Below are 19,640 nucleotides of genomic sequence, written 5' to 3'. Positions count from 1 at the left end.
TTTTCCTAAAGACTCAATACAGCGGCCATAAACAACTACCGCGGATTCCGTTGTGCGACAAAGCTGCCATACAGGTTGTGTGAGTGAGTATGGTTTTACGCCGCTTTTAGCAATATTCCAGCAATATCACGGCGGGGGACACCAGAAATGGGCTTCACACATTGTACCTGTCGGGAATCGAACGAGCAAACGCTTTAACCACTAGGCTACCCCATAAAGGTTGAACAGCACGTATTTCGCGTGAAGCTCCGGGTAAGAATAGGTCTTCTGCAATCCATGTTTGTCGTAAGGGGCGACTAACGGGATTGGGTTGTCAGACTCGCTGACTTGGTTGATGAATGTCATCGTATCCCAATTGCGTGGATCGATGCTCATGATATCAATCACAGGGTTGTTTGGTCCAGACTATTTACAGACCGCTGTCATATAGTTGGAATAATGTTGAGCGCGGCGTTAAACAACAAACTAAACAAATACAAGCTTTTAGACTTGGTAAAGAATATACACAGTCTCTTAACATATAATAAATGTTAGGGGAGATAACCCCTTCTACTACATTTTCCCTTTATCAAGATCTAACCACATGAAGCGTAGTAAAATCCGACCCGTCTCGCGAGAGATGATTGATACACCAGCAAAGAGATTCTTCGAGTCTCTGTGAAGTAGGTATTTGAGTATGATAAACGGAGAGACATCATCTAAACTCAAAAATATTAAACCATAACAGGATGCGAATCAATAATGTGCTTCGTTCCGCTATTAGTTTTTGGACTTGATTGGACTACTATGTGTAGCAATATTCCATCTATATGACGGCGGTCTGTAAATAATCGAGTCTGGATCAGACAATCCAGTGAATAACGACATGAGTATCGATCGCAATTAGGATAAGATGACACCAAGTCTGACCACCCGATACATTTAGTCGCCTCTTACGACAAACACAGGTTGATGGGCAGCAAAGTACTCCCAAATGTACCGCTTTTTCGAATCTTTGTGTATTGTACTTGTAATTCACCGAAGAAGGCAAATGTATTCACTGTACTAGACATATGTATTGACTGAAGTAGACATATGTATTGACTGAAGTAGACAATGTTTTATGTATTGACTGAAGTAGACAATTTATTCACTGAAGTAGACAATGCATACAATGAAGTAGACACATGTTTTATGTATTGACTGAAGTACACAAAGTATTCACTGAAGTAGACAATATATTGACTGAAGTAGACGTGTATTGAATGAAGTAGACAATGTTTTGACTGAAGTAGACAATGTATTCACTGAAGTAGACACATATTTTATGCACTCACTAAAATAGACAATGCATACACTGAAGTAGACACATGTTGTATGTATTCACTGAAGTAGACAATGTATTCACTGAAGTAGACACATGTTTTATGTATTCACTGACGTAGACAATGCATTCACTTAAGTAGGCACATGTTTAATGAATTCACTAAAGTAGACAATGTATTCACTGAAGTAGACACATGGTTTATGCATTCACTGAAGTAGACACATGTTTTATGAAGTTAGTATTAATGTGCACTGTATATATTTATTTAACTGAACCAATTAAATGTTTTCACCGAAGCAGAGGACGGGTGTCTCTCAGTTCCACCTTGCACAAGACTTTCTCTGGTTGAAGAATTAAACCTGGTGACCAGGTTCTCACATCGGACGATGACGTCATCCCGCCCTCTGGAGGTAGAAACTTGAAATGCTGGCATAGAGTGGTTATTAATAGAAACATCCTCGTTTTGGCAAACACTTCTCCAGGGCATTGTCGTTTTCCTACACCAAATGGCAAGAACCTGTGTCGGCAGAAAATAGAAACTTAGGGCCCAACCATTTGACATTTCGGGAGGAAGATTGTTTAAACATGGTGGTGGGGTGTGGGGATGGGGGAGGTGGGGGGGGAGGGAGTGTCTGTTATGGGTTCAGATAAACTTGGGTCATTGCATTTATGTAGCGCGTGCGCGCGTGCTCTTGTACTAGTCCGGACTTTTACCGGTCTTTAAGTGTTGGCCCACTGAGATACCATGCCACAGTATAACATCAATGGATACACACTCAGGCAGTGTATATTGACTCCAAGGCCGACCAGTCCATCTTTTATCCTCTCAATACCAAACACCAGGCAGGGTAACAACAAGTACCATCTTTTAACGTCTTTTGGTATGACCCGGCATGGGGATCAAACCACTGACCTTTTGACCGCTCTACGGGCAGACGCTCTACCACTAGACCACGGAGGCGGTCCATACGTTAAGTGGTGAAGATACAAGTAAGTTCGGATCGATGCCTTTTAATGATGCATCTTGGAAAGCTGATCATACTTAAGAATGAACAAAAGGATTGTTTACCGTTGCCGAACTGGATGATCTGGCGGCAGTAGCTGACCTTGGTCATCAAGGAAACGCTCGGGCCGAAACACCCATGGGGAGCCCCACACCTTCTCGTTATGTGCCATTGACCAGAAATTGGTCAAAATCTGTAAAAGACGAATTAAGTAATCTGTAAAACAAGGAGTATAATTAAGAATAGCACCAAGACGGTGAACATTCAAGTCGAATGGGTCAAATGTTGTGAAATCTTCAGCCACCAAGAAAGGGATTTGTGGTTGTGGTTATTGTGAAAGTACAACATGTTCATGTCAAGTGTGACCGTATTTGATAAAAGACGTTGACAGGTGCCACCGGTGGAGCAGGATACGCAAACACTTGGTATCATTACTATCTGATAGCTGTTCTCAAGCACATGCTCATGGTACAATCATGTAAGCAGAGCTTTCTTGTGGCTATAGAAAGGGTTTTGTCGCGTTTTTTTATATGTATGATAGTATGATTCGCAACATCATGAGTGGAGGAGATGGTGAATAAAAGAAACGTATAATTAATTTCACCAAGGTTCAGCTTGATCACTGTGATATTCTAACGTTTAATCATATAAAAATTGCAAAAGAAGGTTTATATCTTAACCTATATGCCACGATTTAATTTGTTTGGAGCACGTTTTGAAAGGGAGGGAGTGCACTACAGCATGCTAGATGAGCATAATTCCGGAAAAAATGAGTATAAAACATTACAGTAGTTTATTCATTGTGGAAAACAGAGTTGACATGGATCACCACATTTCTCTTTATCCCAATGCGACGTGTAGGTACAGATGCTGGAACGCTTTTCATGCATCTTCTAAATGACACTTAAACAATTCATTGTAACTTCATTTGAAAGCATGATGTTTTGTTTGTTTTGTTTCTTTACGCCGCCCTCGGAAATATTCCAGCTATATGACGGCGGTTTGTAAATAATCGAATCTGGACCAGACAATCCAATAATTGATATCATGAGCATCGATCCACGCAATTGGGTTGGTTGGTTTGTTTGTTGTTTAACACCGCACTCCGCAATATGACGGCGTTCCACGCAATTGGGATACAATGACATGCATCAACCAAGTCAGCGCGCCTGACCACCCGATCCCGTTAGTCGCCTCTTACAACAAGAATAGAAAGGATTATGAATTAATATGATTTCGTATACGCTTATATGTCTCAGTAGACTTGACAAAGGAGGGACGCGCACACAACGCTCTGGCTCCGCGTTTGTCGGAGAACATGGAACACCTTATATAGAGAGGTTTCTGCCAGACCTTACAATTGAATCCTTGGGTATCCTATAGCTGTCTATCTCTATGTCCTTGTTGGTCCGGTGTGGTAGGGATACCGGCCCGTGGGTTAGGTATCTCAATACTTCCAGTACCATGGCATCCACATACGGAATTGACCCTCTGTCCTCGACATTGACCTTTCGGTCGCCTACGCTGGCCTTGATGTGTTCGTACAGCGTGTCTTGAAGATCCGGTTGTTCCATCAAAGCGAGGAAAAGACCAAGTAACGTCCCTCTTGTTGTCAGGTATCCTGTGAGGGTAGTCACGTGGGTGTCAACACTGCACTATCACACACATATACGCACGCACGCACGCACGCACACAGAGAGGCAGAGTTGAGGTTAGACTTCACTCAAGGACCGCGCAGAAGTCCCTCTTTAAGACATTAACGCTCCCTCTTTAAGACACTAACGTCGCCTCATTTAAGACAGGAAGCATCCATCTTTAAGACGCCCTAATGCTCCATCTTTAAGAAGCACTACCGCTCCCTCATTAAGTGAGTGAGTGAGTGTGATTTTACGCCGCTTTTAGCAATATTCCAGCAATATCACGGCGGGGGACACCAGAAATGGGCTTCACACATTGTCACATTGTTCGGGCTGACGAGCGAACGCTTTAACTACAAGGCTACCCGACCGCTAATTCAATTTAACTTGTTAAAAATGCAAAGGACATTAGTTCTTTAAATGATGACAGAAAACTTACCAGCTGAGATTATTTCTAGCATTATAAACCGGATGTGATCATCCGCCATCTTGGATTTGTCGCTCATGTTGTGTTGAGTTTCTAAGGCAGCTTGAATCAAACCGCGGGGCTCACCCGGGATGTACTGGGCCTTAAAAACAAACAAGAAATTAAGAGTAAAATACAGTAAAGTAAAGAACAATAATAGAGCATTGCACACACGGAACAGCGTCGGGGAGTGCAGCTTTAAATTTCTTATTGCATCCTCTTTTAGACCCCTGACCTCAACATGTTACATGTACAGCTACAAATTCCTGTTTTTCACATGGTAATTTATGTATATATTTTTCTTCCGGTATCGCGTTACTTACGAAAACAACTTTACATATCACCAGTGTGTATACTTGAGATGATCATCTTGAACCTTGACAGCCTACATCCTGAAAGCTGAATTTGGGAGGAAAAACATTGTGCAGAGTTGCGGGCCTTAGACGTGCCAGGACCCTATGGGCATGGCTTCAAATTCTGGTTCACCCAGACTATGTTTATAGGTTTCAGCACCGTGTTCGTGGATGTCACCACAGTGGTAAACGTTTAATACCTTCATCACTTCGTGATTGCTTCCCACATAAAGTTGATACATCGTTATATGACTGACATATTGTCCAAAGTGGTGTTAAGCCCAACTCACATAATCACTTAAAATACGACATTATAGCCAACAAACATACTAATTATAGGAAATCTAACGATATCCATAAACTAAAAGTGGAGATTCAAAGTAAAACGTTACCTTCATATTCTCATATATGGATGCGTACAGCGCTTCTATACAGGATTTCACATTGTCGCACTTCGTTTTGAGAGGCCCCGGTAGATGGCGCAGGAAAGGCATAACAGTCAGAGGTTGGTCAACTTCTAGTCCGAACAACCTGTTGACAGCGCTGTTGTACTCTTTCATCTGGCGAAGTGTAGAACCGCCATCGTTTGGGCGTTCATCTGTCAGCTAAGGAAAGGCAAATGTTTGTTAATGTCGCGCCAAAAAGTTTTTTTGTATTTTTGGAATCTGTATTACCTAATTTTTCCCTCGAGACTCTGAGATAGAAAAAATACAATTAATATAAATTCAAAACTCATCAAACTGGTAAAAAAAGAACGGTTTTACTTAGACACCTACCCACTAGCGCGGTGTCGGGTAATACAAAACATCCGGCTTTTACCCCCAAATATCTAATTTTGGACTGTCAGTTGGATGTTGAGTTTGTCTAGTCAAGTCCGGTTGAATACCACACTAAATGGTGCTAAAACAGAACCTGTTCCTGTATATGAGGAAGTAACTGTACCACCAGGAACATGTTTCTTAAGTGCTACAATCTCATTGTTACACGCATCAAGTGGAAACGATGTTGAATGAATTTGGAGTTGTTGATGCTATAAACTAAAGTAATGTTGCTCCCAACATAGATGAGGCTGTTAATCCTCTTTCGGTACAAGCGAATCAGTCTTTTTAGAGCAATATGGGTACGTGGGATGCAAATAGAATCGTACGAAGATTTCGGAGGAATGTTGTATACGTAACAATTTAAATCTTTAAATTTAAATTTTTCACTAATTTAATTTGAAATCGAAACTTTTCGCAATGTTTTTTTTTCAGATTTGTGCAGTAGTATTCGGGATTCAGGGAGGACTGTGAGACATAAGAGACGGCGAGTGAGATGAAAGCTTTGAAAAAGGTCGCCCAGAAAACGATTTTTCCGGACCCCAAGCATTCGGATTAACGAGGTCCCACTCTATCTCTTTTCCTTTAGCTTGTCAGTAAATTACAGTAAACTACGGTTATAACGAACTCAAAGGGACTACTATTTTTAGTTCATTATAACCGTAGTTCGTTATAAGCATATATACAGCATAACTACAGCAAATAGCCGGGACTAAAAAGTTAGTTCGTTATATCCGCCAGTTCGTTATAAGCGTTTTCGTTATAACCGTAGTTTACTGTATTTTGGTTTGTATGAACATGCCGACATATGGGGACCCCTGCCAAGCCAGACCGGGACACTTGAACGACACACACGGCACCTTAACCTTCGGTTCAGTTTTTTTCATAATTCAAGCAATACTTCCGACATTTGGTATTTCGCGGCACACAGTAATCACGTCACGCCTGTAATCTACACAATTGATAAATATAAAGTCACTGGTGGAATGCAGAATTGCTTGGTCCCGTAAACCACAAACACCACTCACCGACATTGTGTATCCGTCATGCTCTAGTTGAGGAGTTAATACAACATTACTCATAGGAAAACTAGACCAGAAATAAGCGAGTTAATAAAACTCGTTTGTGAACTTGTGTGCAAGTGTCACTCAAGATTCTCGCGCACAAGTGTATTGTTTCCGTCATTGTTGTTATGGTATTGTTGACGTAATTCGAATCTTGTTGTGATCTATGTCGGAATGACGCTACACTTCAAATGACGTCATAGCTGAATATTGTTACGTCATTCGATAAAAAAAGTGTTTTTTTCTCGGACAGCGGTGGTGATCATTGTTTTTTTCTAAGGGGGAGCTCAAAGGCATTAAACAATATGGGTAATACAGAAACTCGTGTAGAAATGCATGTATTACCCTCAAACTCGGGAAATACAAGAATTCCGACACTCGTTTCGTAAATCAGTATGACACACATGCTCGCATAATAATCTCTTTGACAGCTACCGCGTCATACACATGGGATGTATCGTTTCCCTACCCTCGATATATGATCACTATAACTGGGTGCAACTGTACTACAAACAGAGTCATCATGAAAGTCCCTAACTTCCTTGTTTATGAAAAAAATCCGATACACGGATCTGAATATATGTTTTTTAAATAAAATACCCATTGCAATTTGTTTACTGAATAATTTGCATACATATAGCATGTTATATGTCAAGTGCATCCCGAATTCCCCAATCTGTATCCGAGAAACTTAAGCAATCGCCAATTAAGTGACATCGTGGCAGAAGGGTCTGAAAATATATACAATACTTACGAGAATGTGTATGACATTCAGCAAAAAGTTGGATATTATTTCATCAAGTGGTACTTCCGCGTTCGAGTTAATCTCCAACACAACGCGCTTAAGTTCTTCAATGATCGTGTCCTCAAAGCACTGGACGCCATCGCCGTAGAGTTTCAAGGAACCGTGAAATAACTTCCTCATTCGTGTGTGATGTTTACCCAAGGAGCTCACTCCTATACACTGGTCCTTGAAAACGAACCTTGAAGCGAACGAGCTCGGTCTATCATTGGTGACCATTTTCAGGGAATCGTCGCAGAAAAACCTCTTCATTAACCTCCCCTCGTTAAGGATGATGATATTCTGCCCAAACAGTGCCACTGAAACGATGTCCCCATACTGCCTCGCCCAGCGGTCGGCGTGGGCGTGGAGAGTGAAGTTGGAAACAGCATTTACAAAATTGAAGAACGTCCCTAACCCTCTTGGTCCTGGGGGTAAGGGCTTTGACGATATATCTCTCCATTTTTGATAAATCCACACAGAACAGCACACGCTAAGCAGAATCAGCAATAAGGTCACTAACTCCATAGCATAGACAGAAAACGTTTCGACGGAAACTCACGGAGTTGTATAGTGGAGGTTCCTGGTGTGACGCCACACATCAACGAGATCGTAGTATGAATAGTTTACCCTTACGTACAGTTGTACTGCAGTTGTACTGGCAACATGGGTGGCTGATCTGACAGTTGTAAATCGTAGGGATTTCGCCCTTGCGCCACATGTAACACAGGTGGGCTATTCAGGTCACAAGGTGAACTGTAGCTTCACAATACCTTTAGATAATTTGAGCCCGGCGCCATTACTCAACCATCTGCGTTGAAGAGTGTCAGGTGTATGAGGAAGGCTCAGTGAACGATCCTACGATAGCTGTGAACAACGTCAGTGGCGATGGGTTGGGTGGCTCTGACTAACCTGTGCCACGTGCAGGGTGGGTTTGTGTAATCAAATATTAGAAACGGGGTAATGCTACCCATATTTGTCATTTGAGTGAAAACCGAGTCGCAATAATACCTTGCTTACATTACACAACATTTGCTTTGGTATTTAAAACATTTTCCTTCTCGTAAATCAGATAAACACATGCCTATTTGTCGGTAGGTAGACCGCGAACTGTTTCAATCTTAATGCGCACCCTAGTCACATGCAGTCACGTTTAAATAAACTGAACAAAAAGGTTAGTGATCATGAATATTTTTGTGGATATTTTTTTTTATACTATTGTGAACTCGGTCTTCAATACAAAACAGATATTTAAAAAAAGTTCATTATTCACTTTTTTGTTAGTATATATGGTATTACGACTTCCTGTGTGTGTGACTCATTATTGACGTCTCTACTCTAACCACCTCTCTCCATCTCATGTACCTATCTTCATCCGGTCTTTTCTTCACCTTCTCTCTCCGAAATAACCACCTATCTCTACCCTCACCACCTCTCCCCACCCTAACCACCTTTCTCCACCCAAACCACCTCTCTCTACCCCAACCACCTCTCTCCACCCTAACCACCTCTCTCCACCCCAACCACCTCTCTCCACCCGACACGCGTTACTCCATTCGCCTCTCTCCACCCTGAGTATGTATGTCCACCCTGTACTCATCCCTCTCTCCACCCTGAGTATGTATGTCCACCCTACCCAGCTCTCTCCACCCAGAACACCTCTTAGTCTCATATCTCCCCCCACCCCCCCCCACCCCCACCCAACACACACACACTCCACCCTCAACCACATATGTCCACCTGTGCACCCTAATGCTGACCACATCCCTCCACCCTAAACACACACACAAACACACACCCCAAACACCTCTCTCCTTTCTCGACTCTCCCAACGTTTTGTTTGTTGTTTAGCGCCGGACTCTGTAAATAATCGATTCTGGACCAGACAATCCAGTGATTGACATCATGAGCATCGATCCATGCATTTGGGATACAATTCACGTACATTCCAAGTAAGGGTTGGCTACATTTAGCAATGCGTGCTTTAAACACTACACGAGCATGCTGTTTCTTCGCTATTTAATAATCGCGATAGTACGTGATTTTTTTCAATTGGCGAGGACTACAGATGCATTAAAAGTTTTCAAAATATTGTGTGTTTTTTATATTTAGAAATCATAAGTACATTTAGTGATATCAGGTATTCATGGTGTACCTCATGATCGCATTAGTGATAACAGTTATACTTGTTCGGTTTTGGTTTGGTTTGGTTTGTTGTTTAACGCCGCACTCGGCAACATTCCAGCTATATGACGGGGGTCTGTAAATAATCGAGTCTGGGCCAGACAATCCATGATTGATATCATGAGCATCGATCCACGCAATTTGGATCGATGACATGATCCAACCGATTCAACGAGCCTTATCACCCGATCCCGTTAGTCGCCTCCTACGACAATCATAGTTGCCTTTTACGGCAAGAATGGGTTGCTGAAGATCTATTCTACCCCGGATCTTCACAGTTATACATCTTGTGATATCTTAAAATAACAGTGAATTTTAGATATCAATAAATTGAATATGTGATATCAACAGTTATACTATTTTCACATTAACAGCTCTCTTGCCTGTGAGTGAGTGAGTGAGTGGCAAGTGGACTCTTGTCTAATGCAGCAATATATGTTGGCAACGCGCATAAAGTGTGGGGATGCATATTCGGCTTATTCCGCTCCTTACATAGGCGTGACGAAAGCGAACGAAGGTTGCCGACAATATGGTCGCTACCCTCGTATGACGTCATCTTTCCATTCTGTGACGTCATGTCATTGTCACGGCTGTAGCGACAGCAGCATCACAGCACAGCTCTACGATTATCGTAATTAATTCAGTTTGTGAACGATTTCAGTCTGCACAGGTTTTTGGTAAGAAGGTATTACATTTCCTAACTAACTAATGTATTTGGACGTGAGCTAACTATTTATTACTCAATTTTAACACAAAAATAAAACCTTACACGAACTACTAGGCCTAAATGTGAAAACTATTCTTATCAGGTTCTTATCATTACATCTGATTGTGTTCGATTCTTGTCTGAATGTGAATCTTTATGAACCTGTAGGTCTCCTATGTTATGATTAAGATATTCTAATATCGTGTAAACTGTTTCTGGTTTGTTTTTTCTAGTTACAACGGACTGTAATATGCCGGTCGACAGACTTCTGTCCGTGTCTGAGAGTGAGAGTTACTCTTCCGAGGTGGCGGAATGTTCCGCCCCCACAGAGTCGACGGGTATGTGTATAGTAACCTTGAGATGTAGGAATATCAGTGTAGGTTTTGTTGTTTAAACAACAAATCGTTCATAAACAAGGGAGATAGTTATATGGCTATACATCTCCTTTCTTACAATGAATGCCCCGTTATGGTGTAGCTGCAGTCAAACACCGTTGTGTCGAGCTTTGATGTGTCGAACTTGCGGTTGTCTCGAAGTATAAGTTCGTTCCCTTCGTATTCCTTCTTTATTCATCATTTGCGTTTATGTCGAACCTCGGATAACTCGAAGTATTACGTAGATTCCTTCAACTTCGACACAACGGTGTTTGTCATCCCATGGAACTATCTCCTTTGTACTTCATACCAACTTCTAAATGCTACTTAAACCCTAATCGTTTGTACTTAACAATAATTTACTTATTTTTAATTATGAGCCCTGTTATCATCACCATAATCATACTATTATTGATAATTGGTCAACCGATACGCCACTTTTTACATTTGTTTCAGTGTCCCTTGATGCGGTTCCAGACTTTGTCACAATCAAACCAACCCCCATCTGTCCTCAACCACCATTCCAGTCGGATTTCAGTAAAGAGGACACACAACAAGCGAAGAAGCACGAGCTCCGCGTGCAGATGATGGCTGCCCTTGCCCAAGTGGAGGATCTCCGCTCTGACATCCAAGAGGCTCAAGTCTGTTACAGATGTCTGGATCTGAATAACCTCCATCTGAAGACACAAGTTGGACAACTGTCGGATCAGAAAGCCTCCCTGATGGAACGGGTGCAACGCTTGGTGGAGGAGGTGGACATGCTGAAAGGGAAGGGACAGTGTGTACATTCAGGGCAAGGTGAACGTGATCTACTTGCTCAAAGGTCAGGGGTCATACAGACCACATGTTTTGACCAGACTGGCCAAGCTCAGAATATTATGATGTCTCATGACCAAGACAAGCTGTTACCAAGACGTCAACTTGAACTCTCTCAAAGCAATCTGCCATCAAGGAAAGACTTGTCATCAAGCGCAACCCATTTGATAGAACATGGTAACACGGAACAAAATGTACAGAAATCGAAATCTTTCTTTTCTGGTTTAAGCAAAATGTTCCGAAGACACAGATACTAATGTGTGTAAAGTCTTTAACGATCTATGTTTGCATAAACTTGATAATAACTAAAAGGAAGGCCTTGGTTATGTGTCCTCAATGGGAGTTTATCTAACGACAAAAATCATAAAAAAATCCCGCTCTGTGTGTTGTTGCCAAAGAAATGCTAACAACTTCACCTGTCAAAAAATATTGCGGGAGAGAATATGTTTGAAAATGTATTGGAAAAGAAGACAGGTTTTTGCAGGTATAATTTTGGTATTGGCAATAAGACGAAAATCAAGTGACGAAAATAAGCAATCTGATTGGTAGTTTATATACGGACACGTCGTAAATTTTTGACACACGGTGAACGAAAGTTCCAAACTACTGGGTGCACAGATGTCGGCCTGGAACAGAGCCGGTCTCTTTCTCGCCGACAGTTTGAGGTGAAGTTAAAGTCGTAGAGGGGGGCACACGGGGAAGTTTATGTTGCAGATGATAGTTTAACCGATAGGAACTGTCTCGTGTGGCATGGGTTTTTATTGACTTGTTGATACCTTCATTGATTATCCATATGCCGTTAATGTACTTGAATTCTGTTTTCTTTAATTTTAATCTTCTTGTATGTCTACTGACGTTATGCATACTACGTCGAAATTAACTATTGGAACATTAGCCGCGCATTGGTCAAAGTATTAGGAATAGCACTATATTGAAAGGAAATCAATGACACAAGGATACAGTTGATCCTTTTAACAATTACTATCAGTAGTAATCGTATTATTGTCATGATTATTACGCATAGAACTCAACACCACGCAGAGGGATGCTCACAGTTAATGTCATTTCTACCCCGGTCAAGACATCATGCAATGTGCATTCACAATCTTTTATCAGTTCTCTAATGTATATAACTAGGCTGAGGGTTTGGAATCAACCATTACCATCCCATCCTACCATTTGATGGTGGGTGAACGGGCAGGTGTTGAACAAGGTCATTTTAAATAACCTGTGTTTCAGTGTCGGGCAGGGCCGAAGCTTTAGAAAGTCAGTGTTCAATCTTGAGCGCTGTCACCCATCCAGCTACTCTCCCCCGCCAGCGGTTAACATAAGATCTGTGTGTACTGAACCGCCTGCAACAACCAATTATATAGCATCTAGCGGATTTAATCCATTCGAAACTATGTTCACAATTATTACCAAGTTTGTCAAACGATGAGGCCTTTATTATTTTATGGTTTATACAGTCCTCTGAACCGTGGGACGGTTTGGAATACAAAAACCAAATTGACTTACTGTCTTATCGGAAGTTCAAATTCCCAATTTTGTCATTTCAGTCTTCGAGCACATATCACTTGTCTGACTCAGGCAATTGCTGCTTATTGTTTCTTGTGAGTGCGATTATTAGGTTCGGTGGAAAAAATTACACCGGAAAAAAACAATGTCATTCGTAACAAATTTTACACTCCAATAAGAGGACCCACGCACGCAGCACACACACACACACACATATATATGTGTGTGTGTGTGTGTGTGCGCGCGCTCCAATCTTATCCAGAAAGAGTGAGTGAGTGAGTGAGTATGGTATAACGCCGCTTTAAAAATATTCCAGCAACATCACGGTGAGGGACACCAGAAATGGGCTTCACACATTGTACCCATATCAGGAATCGAACCTTCGGCGTGACGAGCGAACGCTTTAACCACTAGGCTACCCGACCGCCCCTTATCCAGAAAGAACGAAATGTAGAGGGAAACTTTACTTCACTGTGGAATGAGTGCGTTGGGTCTAACACCGCTTTAAGCAATACGTCAGTCATATCACGGCAGGTGTGAGGTTAACCAATGAGCACGGGTATGGTGCAGACATAATCATGGATTCGAACCCACGATCAGGAGATCCTGATGACTGTTTCGCGTAACTTGGACCACAAGACTACCTATGTCTACTTCTGGTGAGTGAAAGAAAACATTCACGCTCGTACACAAAGATTTAACAGGTGTTGAAAACTCCATTGACAAACAAATATAGTTCTTCGAAACCAGTTTGTACAAAACTCCATGTGATCGGTCTCACTCGATGGCCTGAACAAATATGGAGAAGGGGTCTACAACGTTATCCAATGAGGATAAAGACAAAAAATAAATAAAAAAAGTGAACTAAAATATGAAACTACATAGATGGGATATGAGGGTTTACTGGAAATGCCAGGTGCTTTCAAATATACCCTTTTCACCTACAAGTCATATCTTTGAGGTTGCACAAACACAAAGATATAACGATACACGAGAAGCTGGAATATGTGTTTTTGTCTGTTGTTTAACGCCGCACTCAGCAATATTCCAGCTATATGACGGCGGTCTGTAAATAATCGAGTCTGGACCAGACAATCCAGTGATTGACATCCTAAACTTCGTTGGTTTGCTTGGTTTGTTGTTTAACGCCGCACTCAGCAATATTACAGCTATATGACGGCGGTCTGTAAATAATCGAGTCTGGACAAAACAATCCAGTGAGTGACATCATGAGCATCGATCCACGCAATTAGGATACGATGACTGCATCAACCAAGTCAGCGAGCCTGACCACCCGATCCCGTTAGTCGCCTCTTACGACAAGAATAGTCATCTTTTAGGGTAAGCAGGGGTTGCTGAAGACCTATTCTACCCGGGATCTTCACGGGACTGTAGCTGGAATAATTTGGAGTGCATTACAAACCCCGTAGGATGTCAAAAATTCTTCCACAGTTCCCGAGCATACCACGGATCGAAAGAGGTTTACTTGGTGAAATTTATTTGGACACTCCGAATCTGGACAAAATGTATCACATAAGGTTTGACGCTACAATTCCAACATTAATGATTTGTCTGAGAAGATAATCCCAGTTCAGTCCATCTCTATTGATTTCGTGCACATCATACACATACGCCAGCTCTCTCACATTGTTTCACGTTGGCTTTCTGTTAAAAGTTACTACAGGCTTCAACTTTTCACTGTTGGTGAAGGGCGGTAGGGTAGCCTGGTGGTTAAAGTGTTCACTCGTCACGCCGAAGACCCGGGTTCGATTCCCGACATGGGTACAATGTGTGAAGCCCATTTCTGGTGTCCCCCGCCGTGATATTGCTGGAATTTTGCTAAAAGCAGCGTAAAACCATACTCACTCACTCACTCACTCACTGTTGGTGAAGGGCGTTGGGGTAGCCTGGTGGTTAAACTGTTCGCTCTTCACGTCAAAGACCCGGGTTCAATTCCCCATATGGGTACAATGTTTGAAGCCCATTTCAAGTGTCCCCTGTCGTGATATTGCTGCAATATTGCTAAAAGCGGTTAATGGGCTATAGTAAATTGCGATCTAAATACCACACAGTGGACTCCCTATTATACACACCTTCAGAACCAGTGCAAAATCGTGATGCTAATATCAGTACGATGATGTAAGCCTCGTTTTGGGATTAAGCATCGGTCGGAATATGTGCTCGATATCTCCCTTTAATAGGAAGAAAGTCCACGGTGACGCATGTTACATGCGTTTACTACTTTGGCGAAACCAACACCTGCGGTTGTGGTGCTGACAAACCAAGGATTAGTATTTGGGATTCGAACTAACAGCCATAGAATCGTGGCAGCTAATGCCACACCTCTATTCAACGATGTTCCAACCATATCGCAGTGTTGTTATTGTGTCTGGGCCACGCAACCCAGGGGTCGGTGGCGTGAGCAACAACTAACGCCAACGGATATCATACAGACAACCAGTTTACTCATTGTCACCATCTTCCCGAGGCAAGGTAATTAACTGACTTTAAAAGTCCAGGTTCCACCCTAGCCGAACTAGGCTGGAATTTCTGGTCTCGATCGTAGCGCCACCAGTGGCTATTACGATTTATGTTCCTTCTATGCCTCTCCTATGGATCAATCAGTTTCCACCTCTCGTATCACTTGCATTTGATTCAAACAAAATGGCGGCGCCCAGTCAGGACGAACTGTTCGATAATCAAGATCTAAATTGTGATAAAAGGGGTCTGACGTGAGCAACTTGATTAAAACCATGAAAAGATTTGGAAAATATCTGTTGACAACGTTTTGCCAATTCGCAATCGACCGAAATCTGCATGACAGTTTACGAACCGGATTTTGATTTCATTGCGCGATTTTGATTGGACTTGTTAGTCCAGCCAAAATCTATACTCCATAATACCAGCCTAGTTTGGCAAGAATGGAGACTGGACAGTTAACTCTCTTGCCTCGGGAAGAGGCCGATGCTCATTGGTCCGCTCTTACTAGGAACCTATGAGTGCGCATGCTTTGAATTAAAATATCATTCATATATTGGGTTAGAATTTATCTTCAGCAACCCATGCTTAGAAAAGGACTGTTCATACCGGAAACAACGTTCTATGTTTCCCTCCCATGATACGTAGATTAAACCGTTCAGGTCAGTGTTGAAGGCGCATGCAGTGAGTATGGTTTAACGCCACTTTTAGCAATAGTCCAGCAATATCACGGCGGGGGACACCAGAAATAGGCTTCACACATTGCACCCATGTCGGGAATCGAACCCGGGTCTTCGGCGTGACGAGCGAACGCTTTAACCACTAGGCTTCCCGACCGCCCCTGAAGGCACATTCAAATGAACTTGTCATTTTTCGTCGCTTCATTTTTTCGCCAAACCAAAAGACCAGAAACATATACCTTTGTTGACCTTATACAATTCTGATATGCGAATCTAAGATCCCATTACCTGTTAAACTACTGGCGATGACGTAATAACTCATTGTCGTTATTTTCCACAGAAACATTGACAAAATAGTCACGTACATCTTAGCGTTCCTACGACATGTTAAAATGACATAGTCTTAAAGTTTATTTGGGCAGAAATTACTTGATAACTAAACTGGGCGAGGGCATGGGTGGCGCTGCATGTATGTCACTAAAGCGTACCATTAACTTCGGATCGTGGGTTCGAATTTCAGCTCCGACCTGATAATGTTCCTAGGATCGTCACCGCGTAGATTTGAAAAAAAAGGAAAACGCTTAAACTTGCATCACTAAAGGTTTTCCTCTCTCATAATGCTAACACGCAGCGATATATCTGAATTACTATTCAAAACGGCGTTGGACCCATTCACTCCATTCATTACCATAGTAAGCACTTGTATCACACGTACACAATCTAATAAAGACAAATAACTATAACGCATTATTTTTAAGCTTAAGTTAAGAATTTATGCAAATTTAGATCGTTATAGACATACATCAGGATCTGTGTCTTCGGAACATTTTGGTTAAACCACTAAAGAAAGATTTTGATTTCTGTACATTTAGCTGCTTGTTACAATTTTCTATCAAATGGGTTGAGCTTGATGAAAAGTCTTGCTTTGACAGATTGCTTTGGGAGAGTTCAAGTTGACGTCTTAGTATCAGCTTGTCGGGTCCATGTGACATTGTAATATTCTGGGTTATGCCAGCCTGGCCAAAGCATGTGGTCTGTGTGACCCTTGACATCTGAGCAAGTTCAACACCTTCACCTTGCCCTGAATGTACACACTGTCCCTTCCCTTTCAGCATGTCCACCTCCTCCACCAAGCGTTGCACCTGTTCCCTTAGGGAGTCTTTCTGATCCGACAGTTGTCTGACTTCCGTCTGCAGACATTTTGAACAGACTTGGGCCTTCTGGAGGTCAGATCGCAGAATGTCCACCTCGGCAAGGGCAGCCATCAGCTGCACGCGGAGCTCGTGCTCCTTCGCTTGTTGTGTGTCCTCTTTACTGAAATCCGACTGGAATGGTGGTTGAGGACGGATGGGGGTTGGTTTGATTGTGACAAAGTTTGGAACCGCATTATGGAACCCTGAAACAAAGCAAAAAGTGGCGTTTCAGGTGACCAGTTATCAAGAATAATATGATTATGGTGATGATAGCGTGGCTCATAATTTGTCCAGAATATTGGTGATAATGAAAACATCATTTTCTTAAATAACTAAATTACTGTTAAGTATAAACGATTTTTGTTTAAGTAGCATTTAGAAATTGCTAGATGTACCAGTTTAGTATGAACTTCCCTACAATATGACGTTCCCTGATTCTTTATACTGACCCATTTTTATATAATAAATTCAACCAAATACGAACCCTGTAATTAAAAAAGGCATTTCAGGAGGGCCAATTTTCAAGGAAGTATTATTGTGGCAATGTTGGTGACAACAGACTTTTCCTGGGGGCGCGGGTGGCCCAGTCGTCTAAGCCGCCGCGATTCGTTGTGCAGAGTTGCGTCCCTTGGGTGTACCAGAAAACTATGATTGTGTTCGTTGGTTTCACCGAAGTGGTAAACGTCATTTAATTGAATAAAGTAAAAAGGGGTTTTCACGTTTATCAAAGTAACTGCACACATACCTGTCGGCTCTGTAGGGAAACACTCCTTCACTTCGGGATCGACCCCTTCACACTCACACAGAAGTCTGACCACCGGCATATCGGGCTATATTTGGGATAAAAAGCAAAGCCAATTTGCTCTAATGTTGGCATTTTCTCAGCAATCATATAGATTTACATCGTAAACGTTTGAATGAGGGTAATATTTATAAGATAAATTGCTATATCCTGTAGAATTGTATAACCCATTCGGATGTAAGTAGTCCCTTACCAAGCTCGTGTGCTGACAACGGGAATTGTTCTCAAACTGAAACTAATCTTGACAAACGTAGAGATGTGTCTCGACGCCTTTGTAGCTGGCCAGAGAATAGCATGACGTCACAATATACCCGAATGACGTCATAGCGACCATTTAGTCGGGAACCTTCATCGGCATCCGCAGAGGCAAGTTTGCAAAAGTTAGCTTCACTGCAGCATTTGCCCGTATTTCTCGAGTTCTAAGCATGTATGCCAAAATGCTGTCCATTATTTTTAAGGAGAGGAGAGTTACGAAGACACTATACATACATATATGTAAATGTACTATGCGTTCACATGAAAAGCATTTTAGGTGTGTAAATAAAGTATGTAAATTGTGTAAGGCACACATATTCGTCAGTCTGTTTACGACTTCCAACACAAAACAGGTTGTTTTCCAATCAAAGTTGAATGAGAAGAGAGTTACTTTCGCGTGAAGCAACATCTGTTTGATTTAATTTAAGTTTTGACTCCTTGAAACCAAAAATAACCACCGTCCGCTCAACTCTGTATATACGTATAAAAGTTGACACTGTTGACAATTTGTTTGGTGTTGGCAAAAGAACAGATATTAATTAGATCATCCTCTTACGTTGATATAAACGTTCACATTGCAACATATTCAAACAGTTCAAATTTACCTTTACTTGTGCACCTGCTCCAGACATGATGCAAATTTGCTCCTGGTGTAAATATATATGATTAAACGCGTTCACATGACAAGTATACTTACGTATGTATTTCTACACACGCACGCACATATACACATATGTATAGAGGCGCATGTGAACGGGGTATGTAGTGTAGTTTGATTAGTGTTATTTCTCTAACTGACCAGTGGCGAGGTATACCCCTTCACACGCACAACATATACTCACGTAAGTAATTTTACACATGTATAACTATAAATACGTGTGTATATGTAAATGTATCATATAATTGGTAGGTTTCTCGGCAGGATAAAGCCAACGGTTAAAAACGATATCCGTTGGGGGTCAAATGCGGATAGAGATGCAAATATCCAAGGTCATGTAGGGACTACTTTCAGTGTTGACAAACATTGCGTCGCCCATCGAGTCAGAATTAACCATCGAGAATCTGGATACAGTGATAATTGCTATCATTATCAAAAGAACAGTCTAATATACTGAAAATCATTGTCTAACTGTGAGGTCGCTAAGGCATTTTATATGTTTTGGCAACTTTGGAGATACAAATTTCGAAACAATTTTGCGAGGGCGCTA

General features: G+C 41.8%; 3 protein-coding genes across 3 annotated transcripts; 1 reads left to right on the top strand and 2 right to left on the bottom strand.

Moving 5' to 3' along the window:
* Positions 1-1,127: 1,127 nt before the first annotated feature.
* Positions 1,128-8,376, bottom strand: LOC139479987 (cytochrome P450 2U1-like). The gene is made up of 6 exons (XM_071262953.1): positions 7,403-8,376; positions 5,159-5,371; positions 4,387-4,516; positions 3,669-3,931; positions 2,376-2,503; positions 1,128-1,823 (listed from the first exon to the last, which is right to left on the bottom strand). Exons 1-6 carry the CDS (start codon positions 7,955-7,957, stop codon positions 1,595-1,597), a joined length of 1,518 nt encoding a protein of 505 aa, XP_071119054.1. The 5' UTR covers positions 7,958-8,376; the 3' UTR covers positions 1,128-1,594.
* Positions 8,270-11,766, top strand: LOC139479988 (uncharacterized). The gene is made up of 3 exons (XM_071262954.1): positions 8,270-8,357; positions 10,553-10,657; positions 11,150-11,766. Exons 1-3 carry the CDS (start codon positions 8,318-8,320, stop codon positions 11,764-11,766), a joined length of 762 nt encoding a protein of 253 aa, XP_071119055.1. The 5' UTR covers positions 8,270-8,317.
* Positions 11,767-16,985: 5,219 nt separating this feature from the next.
* LOC139480482 (uncharacterized) lies at positions 16,986-18,199 on the bottom strand. The gene is made up of 2 exons (XM_071263570.1): positions 18,121-18,199; positions 16,986-17,578 (listed from the first exon to the last, which is right to left on the bottom strand). Exons 1-2 carry the CDS (start codon positions 18,197-18,199, stop codon positions 16,986-16,988), a joined length of 672 nt encoding a protein of 223 aa, XP_071119671.1.
* Positions 18,200-19,640: the final 1,441 nt, after the last annotated feature.

The sequence above is a fragment of the Haliotis cracherodii genome, unplaced genomic scaffold (assembly GCF_022045235.1).
Source record: "Haliotis cracherodii isolate W230 unplaced genomic scaffold, xgHalCrac1.p SCAF_4, whole genome shotgun sequence".
In the NCBI taxonomy this organism is placed as follows: Eukaryota; Metazoa; Mollusca; class Gastropoda; order Lepetellida; family Haliotidae; genus Haliotis; species Haliotis cracherodii.
The sequence above is the reverse complement of the archived record's forward strand: the minus strand, read 5'-3'. Positions and strand labels throughout refer to the sequence as shown.

What these genes read in the sequence shown, in the direction of transcription:
- LOC139479987 (XM_071262953.1), bottom strand. Translation starts at nt 7,957, where the DNA reads ATGGAGTTAGTGACCTTATTGCTGATTCTGCTTAGCGTGTGCTGTTCT. An exon ending in CCATATATGAGAATATGAAG is followed by an intron (nt 4,517 to 5,158) that starts GTAACGTTTTAC and finishes TTTGTTTTTAAG; the next exon opens with GCCCAGTACATCCCGGGTGA. An exon ending in GCTAGAAATAATCTCAGCTG is followed by an intron (nt 3,932 to 4,386) that starts GTAAGTTTTCTG and finishes CTACCCTCACAG; the next exon opens with GATACCTGACAACAAGAGGG.
- LOC139479988 (XM_071262954.1), top strand. Translation starts at nt 8,318, where the DNA reads ATGGGTTGGGTGGCTCTGACTAACCTGTGCCACGTGCAGG. An exon ending in TAACCTGTGCCACGTGCAGG is followed by an intron (nt 8,358 to 10,552) that starts GTGGGTTTGTGT and finishes TGTTTTTTCTAG; the next exon opens with TTACAACGGACTGTAATATG. An exon ending in CGCCCCCACAGAGTCGACGG is followed by an intron (nt 10,658 to 11,149) that starts GTATGTGTATAG and finishes CATTTGTTTCAG; the next exon opens with TGTCCCTTGATGCGGTTCCA.
- LOC139480482 (XM_071263570.1), bottom strand. Translation starts at nt 18,199, where the DNA reads ATGCCGGTGGTCAGACTTCTGTGTGAGTGTGAAGGGGTCGATCCCGAA. An exon ending in TTTCCCTACAGAGCCGACAG is followed by an intron (nt 17,579 to 18,120) that starts GTATGTGTGCAG and finishes GCTTTGTTTCAG; the next exon opens with GGTTCCATAATGCGGTTCCA.